Here is a 24013-nt window from a genome sequence, read left to right on the forward strand (position 1 = left end):
TTACCATTCTCACCATTTCTAAGTGTACCGTTGTGTGCGAATTATATTCACAATGTTGTACCACTATCACCACTTAGTTTTATTTATACTCATTCATCTGTCAATGCAGCAGGCTGGGGATCACTCATTGGGCAAAAACTTTCACGGTCCATACCTTTATGTGGCCTTCATGGACCAAGATGCTGTTTTGTTTTGTTTGCGGTCTGATAACGGTGAAGTCTTTCTGTACATGGAAAGGCAGGCAGGGTTGAAAGGGGCCTGGATAACTGCAGAAGTCAGGGAGGAGCGCGGGGAAGGTGCAGTCTTCCCAAGGCCTAATTCCAGAGTCGGATACAAGGAGGACTACAGCGCCCGCCCCCAGAGGGGCGGGGCCTATGGCAGGGCGGGTGAGAGGAGCCGCAGAGAGGCTTGGGCGGAGCTGAGGGCGGGGCAGGGGGCGGGGCAGGGCTGGGGCGAGGGGCGGGCCGAGCGCGCAGGGGGCGGGGCCTGGGCGGAGCCATTTCTGGTGACTCCCTCCGCCAGGGCCAGGGCCTGGGCCTGCACCGGACGCCGCCGAGGCCGCGACGCTGAGCGGCAGCTTCACCCGTGCGCGGCCCATCTCCACGGTGGCGGTGTCCTGACGGGAAGCCTAAGTGGGATGCGGCTGACGCGGAAGCGTCTCTGCTCGTTTCTCATCGCCTTGTACTGCCTGTTCTCCCTCTACGCCGCCTACCACGTCTTCTTCGGGCGCCGCCGCCGGGCGCCGGCCGCGTCTTTACGGGCCCTCCGGAAGGGGGCCGTCCCGTCGCGGGAGAGGCGCGGACACCGAGGTAGGACAGCGGTCAGCGGCCTCCCTCCTCTGCTGCGCGCCCGGACGCGGGGCTTCGGGGCTGTGGGGGTCGGACCAGCCGAGCCGCGCGGCCGAGGACCCCGCTGTCGGGTCCGGAATTGCCCCCGGGCCCCGATGTACACTTTTCCTCCCCCAGCTCTCGGTAGCCAGCCCTGGCCTTGGGATTTGAGGATGTATCACTGCCTCAATCCTCCCCCAAATCTCACACGCTGTCCCCACTCCCTACCCTTGGGGCTGACAGGTGCGCACACCTTTAAAAGACATCTTAAGTGTCCAAGGCAGTGTCACAAACGCCAGAGATTGGTGGGAATGCCGCTAACTTAAAGACATCTATTTCCATATTGAAACAAAGACTCTACTACTGTAATCCTTCCTTGACTTCGGAAGGCCAGAGCGCTTTATCCCCAGGTTCTGATCCCTCTTTTTGATTTTGACCTAAGTCAGGATCGGACTCGGTCTTATTTCTCCCTTCTCCAAGAACTTTGCACAATAGTATCTGAAACTGTTGGACACTACATTCTGAAGTCAAGTGTTTATGTATACAGGTTGTGTTATGTATACACAATCTATAAAGAATCAGCAAAAGTTAAACTTGTAACTCGATACATGTTACTGTACCCAATTATTTTAGAAGGCTTTGTTGAGGAGAGATAACTTCTCACCTCGTGTTAACATTTTATTTCAAGCTCTTTCAAAGTAGAGATTCAATCAAAATTAAATTCTGATTTCCTTTTTTATTTTTATAGTGTGTGTTTAACCAGGTCAAATAATGTTGTTTTATCTCTTTGAAAAATTGAAGTTAAGATGCAATAAAAGTTCCCTAATGTCTGATTTAAATGGCTTGCATTTATCTATAGCTGCAGCTCTACCTTACTGATAATACTTGTTAATCTTTTTTATAACACAGAACAGTCTACTTTGAGAAGTGAAGAATGGAATCCTTGGGAAGCAGATGAAAAAAGTGAGCAACAACACAGACTTAAAAGCAGCCTTCAGATATTAAATAAGTCCACCAAAGGGAAAACAGACCTCCATGTACAAATCTGGGGCAAAGCTGCGATTGGTAAGTTAATGTTTAAAGCTAAGACGTGTAAAAAGCATTGTAAAAAGCACTTTATTAGTATTAAATTCAATTCCTTTTAATACGTTTATGGTTTATTTCATCATTTGTTAAGACATCATGATGCATTTTTTTCACTTTTTCTCAATACTCCATATCTCCTTTCTGTTAGACCACATCTGTGTAAATGGCGCACACACACAAACACACATATACACACATACATACACATACATATGTTCTATTGTTGGTCTTCAGCAGAGCACAGCTTTATTTGTAGATACAAAGGATGGGTTGTGTAAGCATCATTATATTGAAATGCCTGTGTCAACTGAATTTTCATGAAACAATGTATTTATTAGACACTTAATGCAAGCATAAGATGTGGCCCTTGCCCTTGATGGCCAGTTTGGGAAACATTGAACTGAATAAAGTTAAACAAGGATCTTTATTAAGGCATTTGTCAGCGCCTTAATATGCCTGCATTCATTGTGAATGTCCAAGAAGAGATATAGTATGTAGTTGATTAAACTTGATTGCCCACAAAAGCAGTTTTGCTCGGAGCATCATGAGAGTCTAGTATTCCAAGTTGTCTGATATGATCATTTGTAGAATAGGAGACTCAATGATGGTTAGAAGAGTCAGAAAGAATTGAGTGAGTTAGAAGGGGCTTTATTTGGCCATCAAACATGAGTTGGATTTATGTACAGTAAAGGATATGGACAGCAAGTACCAGGTGAAAAGAAAATAAACGAAACAGTAATGCCTGACCCCTGATTTTTCATAAATGCATTGACATTTGCATGCATATATACATCCTTGAAGATTACTGCTGATCTCTGCAGTTCCAATACCCAGACCCAGGTATCCAATCATCAATTTCTAGCAATTGTTTTCTTTAAAAATCTCTTGATATTAATTTCTTTCTTTAAAGTCCTACTTCCCCATCCTAGTTTTTAGTTAAGTCTAGTTCTTAACAGGTTTTCACGTTTCCAGACTTTTCTCATTTCAGTCTGAAGGTACAAAGTGGCCAGATGAGTTTTATCCAACACCACATTCATCAGCCTTTTCCCTAGGCGCAGACATAGAATTCCATTTATAGAAATTCTCATTCAAAACGGGAGAAAATGAATGGAAAATGGAGTCACACGTTCAGGCAATTCTGAAATCCAGCCAAGGAAATTCCATTAGATTTCAAGGCCTGGGAATAATCTGTGGCTCAAAGCTTAATTTCTAGACTTTCAGCTTCACCCTTGTAGTCATCCTTCTGTTTTCGGGAAGGATAACATGTATTTGTAACTCAGTAGTTTTACCAGCCTGTTTCCTGCTCTTAGGATTTTGGGAGTCCAACAAGCTTGTTTGATTTCAACCTCTCTCTGTCCCTTGTAGTCCAAACTGGCAGTGTTTCTGCTAATATAATATTCTCAAGAACCTTATGGGTTCTCCTATGTGTGTCACAAAGATTCACTTTATTAAACAGGAACTTCTCCACAGGCCTTTCCTGGATAATCCCATCTCTGTCTCTAGCTTCTGCTGAAATGTCTAAGGAGATCCATAAGTTAACACCTAATATCTTTTAAAAGCCCTCTATGTGATTGACTATTTTGACCTTTTCATCCTTCTGCAGTGTTAGGAAAAGCATGTCAGCTACATCCTTAGCCTTCTTTCCAGAGCATGCTTTTTTGACAGCAAATTTCCTAATTTTTCACCTCTTTTGCAATCTGAATAGGCTGAGAAATTCCCAGATCATCAAGTCCTGGTTCCTTTTTGCTAAACAGCTTTTCCCTCAGTCTCTCTTTTCAACTCATATTTTACTGTTATCAGCAAGAAGAAACCAGGCCACAACTTCAACAGTTTGCTTAGAAATCTCTTCAGCTAACTATCCAAGTTTATTGTTTACAAGTTCTGTTCTCCACATAACTGCAAGACACAATTCAGCTAAACTTTCTGCTCTTACATAACAAGGATCCCCTTTTCTCCAAGCTCTAATAACATGTTCCTCATTTCCTTCTGAGCCCTCACCAGCAGCACTTTTAATGTGCATATTTCTACCGACAATCAGTTTATGATGATTTCAGTATTCTCTAAGATGATAGGTTTTTTTCCTACTCTTCTCCTAACTTTCTTCTGAGTTCTCACTAGCTGAGTCATTAACACCCATATTTCTACCTATACTCTGTTTAAGGCAATGTAACCTAGACATTTTAAAAACATGCTTCTCAAAATTCTTCCAGTCTCTCCCCATTACCCAGTTCCAAAGCCATTCCCAGACTTTAAAGTATTTATTGCAGCAGCACCCCATTTCCCAGTACCAGAATCTAGAACTACATAACCTGTGCTTTCTTTTAGCTGCCATAACCAATCACCAAAAATTTAGTGGGTTAAAAACAACATACATGTTTTCAATTGAGCTGTAATTGACACATAACATTATATAAGTTCCAGGTGTACAACATAATGGTTTGATACATGTATATGTTGTGAAAGGATAGTTAACATCCATCACCACACATAGTTAACAGTTTTTTTCTCGTGATGAGAACTTTTAAGAACTACTATCTTAGCAACTCCCAAATAGACAATACAGTACTATTAACTATAGTCACCATAAATTTGTCTTACATTTCTGAAGGCGGAAATCTAGAATGTGTCCATAGGGCTGTATTCCTTGTGGAGGCTCTAGAGAAGCATCTGTTTCCTTGCCTTTTATAGCTTCGAGTGACTGCCTGCATTCCTTGACTCACAGCCCCACCTCATTCTGACTTCTGTCTCCATCCTCACACCTCCTTCCCTCACTTTGCCTCTCCTGCCTCTCCCTTGTGAGGACGCTTGTGATTACATAGGGCCCACCCAGGTAATCCAGCATGATCTCTCCACTTCATCATGCTTATCTAAATCACATTTAGAAAGTCTCTTTTGCCTGGGAAATTAACATATTCACAGGTCCTAGAGGTTACATCTTCGAATATCTTAGGTTAGGGGGAAGCTTTGTTCATCCTATCATATTTGGAAAGTTTTGTCTGCTTGGCCAAGTCTTTGAACATGTTTTTGTGTGTATGTGTCCGTTAGTAGCAGGGTGTAATGAGAATGGAACAAAACACATCTTTCAATGTAACTAAAACAGGGCTCCCTGATTACATCATTGTGTGACGCTGCTCTCCTTCAATCGCAGAACTTCCGTTCAAGTGAAATCATGGTAAGACATAAGCGGCTGCCCTGAAGACGAAAGATGCGGTGGCATTTGTCCACAGAGGGCATCCTGCAGTGAAGGATGTGTTCAAATGGAAAGGAGGTGGCATCTCCTTGATGTATTGAATGTATATGTACATACATGAGCTCCTCTGGTTGTGTTTGGCACAGAATGGTGCATCCACCCCAGTTTGTTATAATATAGAAACAGGTCTAATCACATAGTAACTTACACTGTAATATAACACATTTCAGGATAAAACAGGTAGTAAAGGTCCAGTGATAATTAGGGGTTTCTCAGATTTAGAGTAAGAGAGTTGATTGTCTTTAATATAATCCAAATTTTGCCACATTTTACACTTGCAACCTCTGAGTTCTGTCTCATACATTAGCTGCCGTATTGATGATTTTGAGCCCAAAGAAAATCTACTTTTCTAGTCAAATGATATAAAAGAGCAGGACATAAACTCATTTCACAAACCAGAGTAAACCGGATGGTAAATATTTTTGTTTTTGTCTTTTTAATTACCAGGTTTGTATCTGTGGGAGCATATTTTTGAAGGCTTACTCGAACCCACAGATGTGACTGCTCAGTGGAGAGAAGGAAATTCAGTTGTAGGAAGAACACATTACAGGTATTAATTGTGCGACATTAACCTTTGATGTATTGCTGTGCAATGTTTTTTATAAATAGTAGAAGTAAAATCAGGGGAAAATATAGAAAATATTTCCATTTCAACTTATGAAGAATGGAGAAATAAATCTCATGAATATATATATGTAGTTAATGCTTACTTTAAACACTTTCTTATAAAATTGGATGTTACAAAATACTGCTGCTTTTTGGAAGCATGTGTCTGTTTCATTTTAAAACATTTCTGATTATATGAAAAAGTTCATGCTCTGAATTTGGTAACCTTCAATTGTTGATAAGCATGTAACATTCCATATCTTGGGGGAATAATACATAAACTTGAAAGTGTTGCCAATAGATGCAACTGGTGTTCCAGGTTCTTGTCCCTTCTCAGAAAGAATTCAGAGACAAGACGTAGTGGTTAAAAAAAGTAATATGAGGATTTATTAAAGGATGGATAGTACACTCTTAAGGGGATAGTGGGCAGGCTCAGGTGAGCAGCTGCCCTGAGTTTCTTTGGCAAGTTAGCTACATAGGGTGTAAAAATGAATGGCGGAATATTCATTGGGGAGGGAAGGGTTTGGGGTCGTATTCCCTGATTACCGCCCCAACTCCACGGATTTTTGTTCTTATTTAGTCTGGATCGCAAGTGTCATGGCGTCGGTGCATGATGGGTACTTCTGATCTGCAAGGCTAATTTTATTGAAATGAGGGCATAATGAGCAAAAGGTTACATTTGGACACTGGAAATTCCTGCCTTTTCTCACCTTTCTTTGTTCTTCTCCAGGACACTTGTCACCCCAAAAAGCATGATCCCTTATCAGCCTAAAGGTTCCTACTTTTCTTTCTCTGCCCAGGGACCCCCTGCTGCTTACATGATGTGTGGTTTCCTGCATTTTGCTTGTGCCCCTTCTTTCTGCCCAATTCCTGCCATTTAGTCTGTGTCCTCCTTTCTCTGCTCGTATCTAGCTATCTGCCTGCTCTAACACAAGTATTTTTATTTTTCTATTTCATATAATAGGTTCACATGTTTTTATAATAGTCAATAAGTATAACAAAGTTATTGGTATGAGTTTTGAAATTTTTACTTATTAAAATATATATATGAATTTTACTGCAATTTAATAGTATAAATTACCATTTTACTGCAATATTCAGAAATCTTTTTTAGATTCAATAAAAACAATGTATTAAGACTTTTTTGCACTCTTATTTTTATAAAACTTATCTGTGATTGCATATTTTCTGAAGATTTTTAAATAGACTTAAAATTGTTTTATTTAGAAAAATTATGATAATGAAAGAAAGGTCTTTTCTACTAGATTTTGCTTTCTTATTAAAATAAAAAATAATTATTTTATAATGCTTATTTCATCCAACAGTTGTAGTATTAGGGGAAAAAATATGAACCAAAGATTATGGTTTCCATTAAAATTCCACTTATTTCACACAGAAATCAAAAAGAAGAGCTATAACTAATTTCATTTGAATTTGCACTGCTCCTTTCATTCTTTACTGTATACACACTTGGAAAGCAATTTCATTGCATGTTTTCTTTTCAAAGTAATAATTCTTGAAAAGTAAACAGGTTTTTAAATCATTATTGGTAATGACTACTTTTTCTTTTATCTCCAGGCTTCCGTTGATGTAATACATTTAACAGCGTATACATAATCCTAAACTTAAAATAGTTGGGTTTGGGTATTTGCAAGTAAATGTATATTATGCATGTAAATCTACTATTTTGCTATTTGAAAATTAAACATGTGTTATGAGTATTAGTCTCATAGGTCTACCCATAATATATAGAATTTTCAGAAAATTAAGCATATTATGAATATTAGTCTAATAGGTCTGCTCATAATATATAGAATTTTCATAATATATAGAATTTTCTTTAAGATTCATAGAGAAGTAAACATACAGCATTATTACAATGATAGCAAAGGATTTGAGCAAACAGCATTAACTCCCAAAAGAAAGCCTAAACTTCCCATTCTCTTCTGAAATGTTTACATGAGATTTTATATTATGATTAAATAGCGATGCTGTTTTCTTTTAGCATTTAAGAGAACTGTGTATTTAAGGAAGTTCACTGTTGCAGCAGATTTTTAAAAACAGATTATTCAAGTTTTAGGCTCATGGAAAGTAGCATACATGATTTATCCAAAATTAATAAACTTTTATGGAATTGCAAGTTTTGAATTGAATCAGGCTACATAAGTACTAACTTGTTTCACATCTTTATTTTTATTTAATCAAAAGTGAATTAGAAGTAATGGCACATCTTGGAGATATTGAAAGAGTTTCTAAAGACTATCAACATCCTTATAAATAAGCATAAATGCATTCTCTTTAAATAAACCTTTAAGTTTGCAAAGAGCTCATATCATTTAATTTTAGCCTCACAAAAAGCCTGAGGCGGAAAGTAGAAAGGGTATTGTGTTCCAGGGTCAATCAGGCTCAAGAATACTGATTCTTATCAGCTTATAGGCCCAACTAATGTAATGCAGAATACCAAATAAATAACTCAGAATGAGAATAGAGCTATCAGTCAGTCCACATGCTTTGTATTAGCTTGAACAGCACTTTTTTTCCCATATAGGCAGGCTACCAATGATACCCAAATATTTGAGAGTTGTTTGATTAAATATGGAATTAAAGTATAGGATTTCACCATATGTAACACTTCCAAATCTGTGTGTTTCGGAAGGGAAGAAATGACTCCTTGTTCACCACTGAGTCAGTACCATACGTAGTCTGTGTGAATACATGGATACGTGTGGGGCAAACTGAACTTGTGAGTCAGACTGATGAAGTCCTATCACTTGTGAGCAGCGTAGCCGTGAGATTGAGTTGTTAAGAGCACAGACTCTGGACCCAGAATATCTCAGCTCCAGTTCTAGCTTTACCTCTTATTAGCTGTCTGACTTTGGGCAAGTTTCTTAACCTCTCTGTCCCTGGATTTCCTTAAGTTTGAAATAAGGCAAATAATAGTTTCTATTTCACAGAATTTTTTTTAAGGTTAAATGCGTTCATAGAAATCCAGTGCTTAGATCAGTATCTGGCATGTGAATCACTCTAGAGGTCTTGTTATTATAGTTTTATTAATTTTACTATTACTTAAATAGGTATTGCAACGTCTCACTGCCTTTCAGTTCTCCTTTTTCTGCATTTCTGTTGTTGCCTATTATCTCACCATCATGTACCTCCCAACAGATATCATTGATACTTTTTTTATATTAATGTGTTCAATTAGGTTACAAGCTAGCATGGGGCCCATTCTGTCTCTTGATGGAACTTTGCCTGTCTCTGCTCATATCCGTCATATGTTTATTTACAGTTTAATTTCATATGGCATCTTCATTTCTGATTTCTTAGAAGGAATCTTCTGCTCATCTTGGCTTTTGCTTATCCCCAGAAGACTGTCTTCAGAATGTAATGTCCATGTAGAGGCAATATCTTAAGACATATAAATGTCTACCCATTTGATGAAACAATGGCTAGGTGCTAAATTACTTAATTCATTGTGATCTAAGTTCAGTTGTGAGATTTTCAGTGAACATCTGCTCCTTATGAAAAAGTTGAACTTATTAAAGATCACAACAGAACAAAATATGTCTGATCTTATTTTTGAAATTTCCAGATATTACTATTATAAGAAGTTACTGAACTTATTACACATTACAGTGAGTGAAAGCTTTTATAGATAATATTAATGGTTCCACTACATTTAAGTCATGTACTAGACCATAGATCAATGCAGATCTCAAATTTTATTGGTAAACAAAAATAATGTAGTTAATTTTTCATAATGCCCATCCTCCCACTCCAGCCAAGCTAGCTAGTATGAGAGTGGAGGGTTCCATCAGAAACACTGAATTAGAAAGGTGTGGAGTCATGGCAGAAATGCTGGCCACAGGAGCAGGGGGAATTGCAGCAGCTATTCACAAGTAAGGGCCATTCGTGAGTTTGGACTACCCATTTTATAAAACTGAATTTTCTAAAGCTATTTGTTAACCAAAAATGATTTGGAATTCAGTGGCTGAGAGCTGTGTGGACTGTTTAGCTTGTGCACATATTCTTTATCAAGACATCTGCCATACTCTTAGCTGGCAAAGTATTAATCTTTTCTATAATTCACTTGATATAGTCATGGTGTCTGTATATATAGCATTTGTTCAGTAACATTTGTTGAATGTAGAAAAAATGAAATCATAATTAACTTGGATTCCCAAAAAATTTATTTTGTTCACATTCAGCTTAGAACTCAGTATTTGAATGATTTCTCTGGACTTTCTGTATATTGAAAGTACTTACTGGGAGGAATTTTTTTAAGTGAGCCAAGCATAAAAAGAATAAATATTGAAAATTAGAAGTTCTGACTATTAAATATATGCTAAGAAATCTAGAAGAGCAGGTCAATGTTTTAAAATTCTGTGTATGAGCTTCTTAAATATGTTCTTTCTTCAGTTAATGGAACTCTGTGATTGATGCTTGATTAATAACTATAGGAAACAAATATATATATTTCATCATGCATAAATATCCTATAACATCTCATACAGAAGCCCTACTTTATATAACAAATGTATAGCTGGAAAGTTATTATTAAATTGAATTTTTGTAACCTGATTCACATTCTAAATACAGTAGGAGAACTTACATAAATTGGTAGAGCAGATAACTCCCTGAAAGAAAATTACAGCTTACTCGTTCAGCATTTACTGAGTGCCTGCAAGTTAGATCATACTAGGCTCTGAGGATTTCAGAGTGAATACTTTTCCATGGCCTCAGGGAGTTTACACACCAGTGGTTGAGATAAACACATAAATAATTTTCATACCTTATATAAAGCATAATGATAAGGATGTACATACTCCTGAGTTGTGAGGGAAGTATAGAGAGAAGGCCACTAATTCAGTAAAAGTTGACTTGGAGGGTATGGGGTCTATCAAGAAAAGCCTCCTAGGGGAGGTGATAGCAGAGTTGAGTCTTAAAAGATTAATAAGATTTAGCAAGACAGTGAGAAGAGAGATTATATTCCCAGCAGAGGCAGTATCAGGGGCCAAGAACTGATAAATAGCTTGTTTTATGCATGGAACTGCAAACCGTTTGGAATCCCTAGAGCATGAAGTTGGTAGCTGAGTTGGGAGGGTAGGGAAGGTAGGGCAAGGGGCAGATCATAGTGGACCTTGTATGTGCCATGTTAAAGCTCTTGGATTTTATTCTTGGTCAATGAAAAGTAGCTGAAGATGATTAAGCTAGATAGTGGTATTGTTATGGATGTCTTTTGTGTAGATGCCTCTAGTAGCTATGTGGGAAAATGACTTGAAGGAGACAACTGAGTGCAGGCAGACCAGAAGACTGCATTAGAAAACTAAGTGTCCAGCAGGGATACAGTTAAGGGGTGAAATTGGGAAGTGGTATTGAGGCAGAGCCAGGAATTTGAGAAACCGGGAGGCAAAACTGTAAGAACTTAAGGTTTACTAAAGGAAAGCAAGAATTGACTGTGACGGTTCCCTGGTTTCTAGCTGGTGTGACTGGGTAGCTAGTGTGTGATCCAGATAGAGAATAGAGGAGGACTGAGAGCAGGTTCGTCCATTCTTCTCTAGCCCACCACACAACACCTGCCTGACACCCCCTTTCTTGGCAGACAAACTTGCTTCCTATTTTCTCCAGAATATCCATAACTGTCTCCCTTAACAAGCTCCTCTAGCATTTACCTGCATGGTCTCTTTGTGATCCCTCACCTAACCTGCCCTCTGTCCTCAACGCTTAGACAATGAGGTGATTTCCCTGGTTCAAGATTAACTCCCTCCATCTGTGCATCCCTTCGGTCTCTTCCAAGACTTTGCTCCTTGGGTTACTTCCTTACTCCCCTTTATCGTCAACCTTTCAGTCATTATTGCTTTCTCACCTTCTCATCCAAACTTGCAAAAGAATCCTCTAGGAGACTCACTGTCCCCACTTACTTCCTACTGTCCCCTTATTTCTCATTCACTTCCCAACCCACAGCAGTTGACTAACATACCTCCCAGCACACATACACAGTTATCTGAATCATAGGGGATTTTTTTGTTTACCCCTAAAGTTTCTTTACCTAGATCTGTGTTTCCTGAACTGTGTACTGAGGCACCACAAAATATTTTAAGTATTTGTGGGAATCAGTTTCACTTCATATCTGTCAAACAGAGGCAAACTACTAGCTTGAGGTAGTTCACAGTTTCAACATTAGATCATCCATTTCAGCGATGTCATACCTTTGTGGAGCTGGGTTTCCCATGATTGCTGTCATAAAATTCAAGTACCATGCAAAAATCCTAGTAGGTCAGGCAGTGACCTTGACAGTGTCCTCTCTGATTCCAAGGTTTGAGAAGTTGTGTAGTGCTCAACAGGTGCATACATCCCATTATTAAGTATGTGTGGTTAGTTAAGAATGATATAGGAATATTATTTTTTCTTTCAATGTATGCCTATTATTTTTAAGTGACTTCTAAGCTCCTAAGACATAAGTACTTTCTAAGTTGTTTGGACCTAACAACTTAAAAAAAAATGAACCATTGCTCACTTCTTTTGGCTTGGGAGACACTGAAAAACTTGCTGAAACACTGAAGGTGCTGGGAACCAAGAAAATTTGGGAACCTCTGATCTATGCCTTGACTCCACAGCATTGACCCCGGGGCTTTCACCGTTACTTGAACATGGTCTTGAGGTCTGGGAAACCAATTAGTCAGAGCATAAGAGCCGACATGCCTGCTTGCTGGAATTTAGAGCATTCTGCAAACGGAAGCTGTGGAGATTCCAAGATGGGTCAGATGTGCCCTGAATCAATCATACTTCTTTTGTTAGTTTGTGTGAATCAGTAAAATTCGAAGTATTTCTAAAATTATAAAGGAGAGAGAAAGTGTTTGTATACTATCAATAATAAATATTTTAAATCTATCATAACTATCATCATCGTCTCTAAAGTGTTTTCCAGCCCCTCCAATTCTGCAGATTCTCTTAAATTACTAAATGATCATGTGGCACCTCCAGTGCTAGTCCTGTCCAACATAAGCTCAAAACACAGTTCTGATCCCTGTAGGTTATCATCATTACAGAAGAACGTCATAGAATTCATGTAGTACATATATACACAAAGTATATATTCATGTTTTGTGTTTCAAGTGAAATCTAATTCTAGTATTTGTTAACCATATTGTCATGGAAACAACTTTAGCCCTGAAGTTAGATCTTGATTCAAAACTCAGTGTTGCCATCACAAGTTGTGCAACTTAAGCCTCATTTCCCAAATGCAAAATAGGAGACCAGTGTTCTCTGCAGAGTTGTTGTGGAGGTTAAATGATAATCTGTGCGAAGTCCTGTGTATCATGTATATAAAAGGCATCTAATAAATGTTAGTTTTTATTGCCAATCATAATCAACAAAAGCAGAATTTCAGCGTATTTATACTAAAGATTAAAAGATTCTAGCAGGTTGAAAAGAAATGGCTGAGCAGGTTGCAAAGAATCCAGGACCATTATGAGTAATTTTACAATAAGCTCTAAGTGGTATTTTTTATATTTAATATATAATAGTTTAAAATATTCCAATGGTATTATTTATTCTAAGTAGCACATAGTATGAAAATGTGAGTTATGCAATATGTCTATTCCTCTTATGACATTTTCTAAATACAGTAAAGAACAGAGAGTAATACAGTAGATCTCCTTTACCCCTTACCTAGAGCTAATAAATTCCAGCTCTCTGTCAGACTTGCTTCAGATATTTAACTTTCCTCTTAAGAGAATTAAATATTTCCAATAAAGGGAAAGCTCTCTTTGTATTGTTCCCCAGGCCCTTTCTTTTTCCTTCCTCCTCAGAGGCAACTATCATGAATTTGGTGTGTATCTTCCCATTCAGATTTTTATCTTTATACTTTTACTAGATATATAAGCATAATTTTTTTCTGTAGGTACTTTCAAGTTTGCATATAATTAATATTTTATGAGTGTTCTATAGCTTGCTTTTTTCTTTAACATTATATTTTTGAGGTTTAACCTTCATAGAATGTTTATAAGGTGCCATCCTCCATTTCTTAATTAATCAACACTTTGTCAGCCATGGATTCAGACACTTCATTCAGATGAAGAGCAGGAATAGTAGCTCATACCATAGACGGAGTGGGAACTACTCACTTAAACACCATTCCAGTATGAACTACAAGAGTTTCACCCTGCTCAACTGTACTATTTTGCCTATCAGCTCAAATTCTAGACAGCATGTATTTTAAATGTGGTTTTCAAAAAAAAAAAAAAAAGAGCTACCACATTTCTGATTATCGTATGCAAGTTGCTCTGTCTACAACCAAAGCTTCCCATTGATCTACAGCTGTGTCCCATCATTCATACTTGTTCAAAAAAAATCTCATGTTACAGAAATTGTTTCTAGAAAGAATATGGATTAAATGTCATATATTTTATGTGAAACAATTTAAACTTTTGGTACCAAATACTTCTGTTTTTGTTTGTCTCTTGTTTTTGTTTTGTTTTCTTTTGTTTTTAACAGCTTCATCACTGGTCCAGCTGTGGTCCCCGGGTACTTCTCTGTTGATGTGAATAATGTGGTACTCATTTTAAATGGAAGAGAAAAAGCAAAGGTCTTTTATGCCACCAAGTGGTTACTTTATGCACAAAATTTAGTGCAAACTCAAAAACTCCAGCATCTTGCTGTTGTTTTGCTTGGAAACGAACATTGTAATAATGAATGGATAAACCAGTTCCTTAAAAGGAATGGAGGCTTTGTGGAGCTGCTTTTTATAGTATACGACAGCCCCTGGATTAACGACATGGATATTTTTCAGTGGCCTTTAGGAGTAGCAACGTAAGTACAAAATATTATTAAACATGTCTAGACTCCAAGACCTGAATTTCTGTAGCAGGAAAATTGTGTTTTAAACTTGTAACAAATGCAGCTCTTCTGAGATCATTGAGGCCACGTATAATATTTTCTACGGGCAAAAATATGATTTGGTCTCATACTTTGGTAATAATCATGATGTTTTTAGAGTATTCTAGCCTTTTATGAGGAGCACAGGTGAGTTACTTTTTCGTATTTCAAAACCTCAAGGCATAGGATGAATTTTTCAGATTTATCAGTAGTGCTTTAAGGAGATGTTTAGTAGTGGATGGCTGACAGATAGTCCTTAAAACAATTATAGAATCCACATGATTAATAGTTTTTTAAAAAGCTTACTTTAGAGCCAATATTAAATCAAGAACACACTGTACCATTGGGTTTGGGGAGGATTATAATCCACTTAGGTCTGCCACTAACACTGGTTGAATTTGCACAAATCTCTTCTATAAAAAGAAAGGTTAACTAAATAATAGCTAAGATTTTTCAATATGTCATATATAAGAAGTCTTTCTATAAAATGGGAAACATTTTTTATTCTGTTAATAGAGGGTTTTGATTAATAGTAAGTTGACTTTAAATTTCCACTAATACATAAACTTCCTGATGACAGGGATTTTTGTCTCTTTTGTTCACTACTTTATCTTCAGAGCATAAAACAATGCCTGCACAGAGTAGGCACTCAATAAATATTTGCTGAATGGATGAATTATAAAAAATCTCAGTAGCTTGATGTTTGAATCAGATAATATTTTATCACTGATACCAGATGTGACCTTAGCCTGCAGCCCATTTGGCTACACAGATATCACCAGGGAAGCACATTAATAAAATACATTCCCTGGCCTTCCACAACAGTATTTTGACACAGCAGGTTTAGGGTAGGTCCAGAAAAAAGGCTTTTGTTAGGTATAGCTGGGTTTAAGATGCTCTGAAAAATCTACCCCTTGAGTAGAGTCTATATTTGTAAAATATTTTGAAACAAAAGAATTACTTCTTCACAATAACACTATATAACCTATTCATACAGTATAGGATGGAAACTTTCTGTAATTCTGGTACTGTTGGACCAGGCCAGTATCTTTCTTATGGATCGGTGGTCTCAACTAGAGACAGTTTTGCTCCCGTAGGAGACATTTTTCAAAGTCTGGAGATATTTTTGGTTGTTAAATATGAAGGGAGGAGGTGATCCTGGCGTCTGGTGGATAGAGGCCAGGGATGCTGCTGAACATCCTACCACACAGAGACAGCCTCCACAGCAGAGAATTACCTGGCCCCAAAATGGCAGGAATGCTGAGGTGGAGAAAACCTACTATAGACTGTTACATAAAGCTTTGCTCTTATGTGAGGGTTGTAGTTCAGGCACACAATTTGATGCTTGTTGTTTCCAAATGCCTGTAAGAATGGGCCAGTTGCAACAGGCCTCTCCTGTGTAGCACACAAGGTGTTTTTGTTTGTTTTTTTTTTTAATCTAAAATTTGAAAAGACTTTGGAATTGGAGCTCTTTGCTATAGCAATATGTATTCTGTAATCTTCCCATCGCCTATCTAGAACATTAATTAAATCATGATCATTATGAATGTAGAAGATTCTTTATACTTTGAAGATCTTGAATTCACCTACCTTATAACTACAGGTATGTAATGGAAGTGGAAGAATATAAAAACAGAGCATTTTAGGTATATAATCTCTATAGCAATTTTGCAAAAGATGTCAAAGTGAGAATCTTTTTTTTTTCTAAATTAGTAGATTCAGGGACTTTTCCAAAGTTAGTGTGGAAAATTACAGTTTGGGGTTTAGAAAATCGTATTTTAAATCTCTTCTCTCTGCATCATGCTACCTAAGGTGTTGGGTTGTGGAAATTTTGCTGATCCTACTGTCATATATTGTTAACTTATATGTACTTATTTTTGTAGGTATAGAAATTTTCCAGTGGTGGAAGCGAGTTGGTCAATGGTGTATAATGAAAGGCCATACTTGTGTAATTTCTTAGGAACTGTTTATGAAAATTCATCCAGGCAAGCACTAATGAACATTTTGAAACAAAATGGAAACGATAAGCTTTGTTGGGTTTCATCAAGAGAACGGTAAGTTCTATGTTTACTTGATTTGTCTGTTTTTTCTCCAGTCTGAGAGTTGCTTTACGTGGCAGCACAGGTTTCCAGAGTCATTTTAAACTCCATTAATAGCAATCTTTCCCCAAAAGATACATTAGTAATTAACGCTGTGAAGAAATTGGGTTGGATACATTAAAAATAGGGAGAATTTCCCATAGTCCGTCTTGAAAGGGAATACTGATAACTTAATCATATGCAAATGTCAATTGTTCAGATTTCCTCAATAATATTTTTAGACTTAAACACAGGAGGTTGTGGATGCCAGTAAGGGTCATAGGTTCGTATCTGACATGTTTAGCAAACCACTTCAGTGTTCCAAGACTAGCATGTCATCCCCTCACACCTTCAGGAACCTGACATTGCCTTGAGGACAGGGCCATGTACTAGTCTTCTTTGAATCCCCAGATCTAATATAGGACCTTGCATAAAGTAGGCCGGGTTAAGTGCGGAGTGGATGGATGGATGGATGGACAGACTTAATAAGGTTGACTTTCTTCCATCTTTTGCTTAATAATTATGAAACAAGTGTTCATGGAGTGAAGGAAGACATTTGGGGATCATTCATTTTATTTTTAAATAAACAAATGTAGTTTCCTGTGTAAAGCAGAGTCATCAAATAAATAACACCTCAAAAACTGTTCTTTTAAATCTAAAAATATATTAACTGTATCAGACACTCTCTTCTAGAAAGCCTCTCTTCCAGAAACCAAGAACATTCTACCCAGCAAGGCTCTTTTTCAGATTTGTTGGAGAAATCAAAAGCTTTACAGACAAACAAAAGCTAAAAGAGTTCAACATCACAAAACCAACTTTACAACAAATGTTAAGGGAACTTCTCTAGGTGAAAAAAGAAGAGGCCACAAGTAGAAATAAAGTTACAAAATGAAAAAGCTCACCAGTGTAGGCAAACATACAGTAAAGGTTGGAAATCATCCACACACATAGCTAGTAGGGAGGTTAGATGGCAAAAGCAGTAAAATCATCTATATCCACAGTAAGCAGTTACAGGATACACAGAACAATTACATGTAAAATGTACTAAAAACAGTAATCAGAGGTAGGAGAGTACAAATGCAGGTTTTTGTAATGCATTTGAAATTAAGAGATCAGCATCTTAAAGCAATCATGTATATATATAGACAGCTATACAAAAACCTCATGGTAACTACAAACCAGATTACCAATTACCAATAGTGAACTGTAATCAGTAATTTAAAAACTCCCAACAAACAAAAGTCCAGGACCAGATGGCTTAACAGGTGAATTTTGTGAAACATTTAGAGAAGAGTTAACACCTGTCCTTCTCAAACTATTCCCCCAAAAATCACAGAGGAATAAACACTTCCAAACTCATTCTACAAGACCAGAATCACCCTGATACCAAAGCCAAAGATAGAAAGAAAAAGAAAATTATAAACTGGTTTCACTGATGAACATAGATGCAAAAATCCTGAACAACATACTAGCAAACTGAATCCAACAATACATTAAAAGGATCATACACTGTGATCAAGTGGGATTTATCCCAGGGATGCAAGGATTGTTCAGTATCCACAAATCAGTCAGTGTGATACAACACATTAAAAAATTGAAGAATAAAAGCCACCTGATCATCTCAATAGATGCAGAAAAATCTTTTGAGAAAGTTCTTCATCCATTTATGATAAAAATTCCCCAGAAAGTGGGCATAGAGGGAACACACCTCAACATAATAAAGCCCATATATGACAAACCCAAAGCTAACATCATACTCAGTAGTGAAAAACTGAAAGCTTTCCCTCTAAGGCCAGGAACAAGACAAAGATGCCCACTGTCACCAATTTTATTCAACATAGTTTTGGAAGCCCTAGCCACAGCAGTCAGACAAGGGGGAAAAAAGGAATCCAAATTGAAAAGGGGAAGTAAAGTTGTCACTGTTTGCAGATGACATGATACTACACACAGAAATCTAAAGATGCCACCAGAAAACTACTAGAGCTCATCAATGAATTCAGTAAAGTTGCAAGATTCAAAATTAATGTACAGCAATCTGTTGCATAGCTACACACTAACAATGAACTGTCAGACAGAGAAATTGAGGAAACAATCTTATTTACCATCGCATTGAAAAGAATAAATACTTAGGCATAAACCTACCTCAGAAGGTAAAAGACCTATACTTGGAAAACTGTAAGACAGTGATAAAAGAAATTGAAGATGACACAAACAGATAGACAGATATACCATGTTCTTAGATTAGAAGAATTAATATTGTTAAAATGACCATGCTACTCAAGGCAATCTACAGATTCATTGCAATCCCTTTCAAAATACCAGTGGCATTTTTCACAGAGCTTGAACAAATAATTTTAAAATTTGTATGGAAACACAAAAGACCCTGAATAGCCAAAACAATTTTGGGAAAGAACAGAGCTGAAGGAATCACACTCCCTGACTTCAGACTACACTACAAAGCTACAGTCATCAAAACAATATGATCCTGTCACAAAAACAGACACATAGATTAATGGAACAGAATAAAAAGCCCAGAAATAAAAACACACACTTAATGGTCATTTAATGGATGACAAAGGAGGCAAGAATATGCAGTGGAGAAAAGTTAGTCTCTTGAATAAGTGATGCTGGGAAAACTGGGCAGCTACATGTTTAAAAAAATGAAATTAGAACATCCTCTAATACCATATACAAAGTAAACTCAAAAGGGATTAAAGACCCAAATGTAAAACTCGATACTACAAAACTCCTAGAGGAAAAACATAGGCAGAACACTCTTTGACATTAATCACAGCAATATTTGGGAGGAAGGGATGGGGAAATCTGTCTCCTAAAACAAAGGAAACAAAAGCAAAAATAAACAAATGGGACCTAATTAAACTTAAAGCTTTTACACAGCAAAGACAACCTACTGAATGGGAGAAGATATTTGCAAATTATATGACTGATAAGAGGTTAGTATCCAACATATATGAATAGCTCATACAACTCAACATCAAAAAAGCAAAAAAAAAAATTTTTTAAATGGACATTTTCCAAGAAGGAAATGCAGGTGGCCAACATGAATACATGAAAAGATGCTCAACATTGCTAACTATCAGGAAATGCAATTCAGACTACAGTGAGTTATCACCTCACACCAGTCAGAATGGCTATCATCAAAAAGAATGCAAATAACAAATACTGGCAAGGATGTGGAGAAAAGGGAACCGTCCTATACTGTTGGTTGGAATGTGAATTGGTGCAGCCACTGGAAAACATTGTGGAGGTTCCTTAAAAAAACTAAAAATAGACCTACCACATGACCCAGCAGTTCCACTCCTGGGTATATATTTGAAAAAAAACAAAAAGTAACTTAAAAAGATACATGGACCCCAATGTTCATAGCAGCACTATTTACAATTGCCAAGATATGGAAGCAACCTAAGCGTCCATCAACAGATGAATGAATAAAGAAGATGTGGTATATATACAATGGAATATTACTCAGCCATAAAAATAAGAATGAAATTTTGCCATTTGCAGCAACATGGATGGACCTAGAGATTATCATACTAAGTGAAGTAAGTCAAAGACAAATACTGTATGGTATCACTTAACATGTGGAATCTAAAAAATACAACAAACGAGTGAATAAAGCAAAAAAGAAGCAGACTCACTGATATAGAGAACAAACTAGTGGTCACCAACGGGGAGAAGGAAGGAGGGAGGGGTTAATATAGGGGTAGGGGAGAAAAGGGTTATTAAGGGATTATGTGAAGTCACGTGTGTGGAACTTTTGAAAATTGTAAAGCACCATAGAATTTAAAGACTCATCCAATAAAAAAAGAAGGTTTGGAAACTAAAAAAAAATATATCAGGCATAGAAATACAAAAACAAAAAAAGCCTGACTCTATTACTAGTTTAATCATATTACATCCATTTGGCCAGCAAATATACATCAAGCAACTGCTATATGCCAAAAACTATTTTAGCCATGAAGGGATACAGCAGTGAACAAAACAGTAAACAGAATCCATGCCCTCTTAGAACTTAGATGCTTGTTGAAGGAGACAAACCAGTAAAATATAATGTAGGTCAAAAGATGATAAATACCTTTTTAAAAAAATTTGAGCGTAAGAGGAAGGTTTCAAGAGGACTATGGATCAGGAGTAAAGCAGCTGATGTTTTAGAACAGCCAAGGAGAGTGCTAGTAAGAAGGTTACATTTAAGCACAGGCCTGAAGAAGGCTTGGGAGAAGAGCAGTCCCGGCAGACGGGAGGGCAGATGTGTTGGCTACGGCAGGAGCACGCTTACCATGCTTGAGGGGCAAGGGACAGTGTGCCTGGAGTGGAATGAGTAGGGAAGTGTAAACTAACAAATTTCACTGTGGGAACAGAATTATTCTTGAAATTCCTCTCCTACCATTGAGCCAGGACGTGGAGTAGGTGTCCTCCTTGCTTCTCATTGCTGCTTCCAAACCGGTTTCCCTTTTCCCTCCCTAAAACCTCCAATTTTGCATCTCATACTGGCAGACAAAACCGTCCATTCCTCTTCCTCTTTGAAATCATACACGGACCCTTTGGTTTACCCCCTTAATTCTTTGGAGAGTTTAGTTGCTGGCACTCACTCACTCTCTCCGACATTACTTCCAGCCTATTTCCTGGTGATTCCCAAATCCACAAAGATGGTCTTTCCATCACCTTGGTCTTGAAGTTCCTTTACTTCCATTCCTCCAGCGACCGGGGTCTCCACGTGACCTCAGCCGTTCACGGCCATGGTCATTTCCTAGACCTTCCGATTACGCATATTGCATCTTCTCCATGATTTTGAATTTGAACATCTATCTCTAACCATTATTTCCTGTCTTTCCTACTCCACTCCTACTGTGTTAACCCCACTCCAGCAGTTTAGCTGGGACTTACATTCCGTTGCTCCTACTACCTTTTCATTGTCCTTCACTCATCTCATCTTTACCTTCTTCTGTACCCCCACTTAAATTTCATGATCATGACCAAATATACATTCAACTCCCTAGTTCCTCAATCTAGCAACCCTAACTCTGGTAAATCCAGCTCTCTTACCTGCTCTATACCTCCACCTGTGCTGCCAAATACACTTGGAGAAAGATGCCGTTTGATCTCACTTTAAATATATACCCTTGACCCTCAGGTGCCCAGCAGTCACCCATTTCCCTTGTCTGTGTGTTCTCCCAGTCTCCTAGAAGACTGTTTCATACCTTCCTCTCTCTTCCCGACTGCTTTACCTAATGACCCTATTGCCTGTTTCACTGGGGAAATAGGAACAGCCAGGAGAGAACGTCTAGCTTTCTAACTAGTTTCTCAGCTTCTACCCTTGCCCCTACAGTCTGTTTTCTTCACAACAGCCAGATTGATTCTAATAAAACATAGATGAGGTCCGTCACCCCTCTAATCAGAACCCTGCCTGATGGGGTGACTTCACCTTCTACTCCTCTCCCTGCCCATGACTCTGCCTCTGCCACTCTTGCTGTCCCTTGAACAGGCACTGCGGGCACATCCTGCCTCATGGCCTTAATTCTTGCTCTGCAACACCCCCCCCCCCCACCCAGTATCTGCATGGTTTGCTCCCCCACCTCCAGCTCCCAGATGCCCCTGCCATGAGACATTCCCTGGTCACCTGTTTACAGTTGCAATACCATCCTACCAGAACTCCTTCCTCACTTCTCTGCTTTAATTTTCCTCACAACACTTAACACCTTCTAAATAATTTACTGACTTGCCTTGTTTGCTATCCTTCCCCACCAGTAGAACTAAAATAGAAGCTGCATCAGGGCAGGAATTTGGAGGGTGAGGTAGAGAGAGAAGACTTAGCACCCAGAAAATGTCGGCTGATTTAACATTCGTTCAGAAATGTTATGAACGCTAGATTTTAAAACTGTGTAGCTGTAAACTTCTCAGATTCCTAAAAATCTTCAAGAAATCTATTTGGGCAAGATTTCATTTCTCTCTTCTGCCTGCCATCTCTGTAATGTTTTATCATTCCCTATAACCGATATTAAAAGAGAAAATATTTTCTTCCACAAAAGGTATACTTAGTAAAGTGAAAACTACAGTTGTCTTTCTGATTTTCTAGGTGGCAGCCTCAAGAAACAAATGAAAGCCTTAAGAATTATCAAGATGCTTTGCTTCAGAGCGACCTCACATTGTGCCCAGCAGGAGTGAACACAGAGTGTTACAGAATATACGAGGCTTGCTCCTGCGGTTCCATTCCTGTGGTGGAAGATGTCATGACAGCTGGCAGCTGTGGAAACACGTCTGCTCACCACAGTGCTCCTCTGCAGTTACTCAAGTCCATGAACGCACCCTTTATCTTTATTAAAAACTGGAAGGAACTTCCTGCTATTTTAGAAAAAGAGAAAACTGTAAGTTTATCAGAAAAGATTCAAAGAAGGAAAAGGTTACTTCATTGGTATCAGTACTTCAAAACAGAGCTAAAAATGAGATTTACTAATATTTTAGAAAGTTCATTTTTAAGTAACAATAAAGGTTCACTGTAAATTATCTTTTTGAGCTAAGATCTGATTTTTTAAATCATTTCTAATAGTGTGTGTGTGTGTGTGTGTGTGTGTGTGTGTGTGTATTTGTAAATGTTCTTTAAGGTACCCCTGTAGACCTTAGATTATATCCATAATGTAACCAAGTACATCCCTATTGGGCCACTCCTGGAAATAAAGTAAAATGTTACTCAAACTTCTACACAGCTGAGTGATTCAACCTTTATCAACTCTCCTCACCTATTTAAACCACTCTAGAGAAGCAGCATTGTGTAGTGGAAAGACTGGGCCTTGGAGTCAGACCAAACTTGACTTAAAACCTTACCTCTGCACCTACTATCTATCTGGAGACCCTGAGCAAGCCATCTACTTGTTCTGAGTCTTGGTTCCTTTCAATATAGAATGGAGGTAATGGTACCTCGTAGGGTTAGTTGTAAATATGAAAAGAAACAATATATAAAGTACTCAATAATTGTAATAATTTCTAATTCATTTCTGATTCCTTCCTAGTTAATAATAGGGTTAAATGTAAATATTTTAACACGTGATCTTTTACATAATTTGGGAGTGATCATATGTCATACTGGGAATGTATGTGGACAAATCTTAGTTAGGTTACTCAAGTTTTGTTGAATCACATATGTTGAGGTAGGTGCCTGGATGTGGAATTTGGTCCTAATCCATACTAAACATGGGCTGATGGCAGTCAGAGCCAGAGAAGTAGTGCCTAAACTCAACAGGAGTTGTCACTGAAGTATGGGGTAAGACTAGCCAGCT

The 24013-nt window shown here is 38.0% G+C and overlaps 1 protein-coding gene across 1 annotated transcript; it reads left to right on the plus strand.

The window, feature by feature from the left end:
- The first annotated feature begins 495 nt into the window (after nucleotides 1–495).
- Nucleotides 496–23243, plus strand: RXYLT1 (ribitol xylosyltransferase 1). Its single transcript, XM_010970521.3, has 6 exons — nucleotides 496–809; nucleotides 1737–1892; nucleotides 5611–5713; nucleotides 14263–14577; nucleotides 16527–16697; nucleotides 22816–23243. The coding sequence occupies exons 1-6, from the start codon at nucleotides 638–640 to the stop codon at nucleotides 23237–23239; spliced, it is 1341 nt and encodes a 446-aa protein (XP_010968823.1). The 5' UTR covers nucleotides 496–637; the 3' UTR covers nucleotides 23240–23243.
- The last annotated feature ends 770 nt before the right edge of the window (nucleotides 23244–24013 follow it).

The sequence above is a fragment of the Camelus bactrianus genome, chromosome 12 (assembly GCF_048773025.1).
Source record: "Camelus bactrianus isolate YW-2024 breed Bactrian camel chromosome 12, ASM4877302v1, whole genome shotgun sequence".
Taxonomy (NCBI): domain Eukaryota; kingdom Metazoa; phylum Chordata; class Mammalia; order Artiodactyla; family Camelidae; genus Camelus; species Camelus bactrianus.

Excerpts from the sequence above, each read along its gene's own strand:
- RXYLT1 (XM_010970521.3), top strand. The coding sequence starts at position 638 with ATGCGGCTGACGCGGAAGCGTCTCTGCTCGTTTCTCATCGCCTTGTAC. Across the intron at positions 1,893-5,610 it reads CTGGGGCAAAGCTGCGATTG|GTTTGTATCTGTGGGAGCAT; the intron begins GTAAGTTAATGT and ends TTTAATTACCAG. Across the intron at positions 5,714-14,262 it reads GTAGGAAGAACACATTACAG|CTTCATCACTGGTCCAGCTG; the intron begins GTATTAATTGTG and ends TGTTTTTAACAG.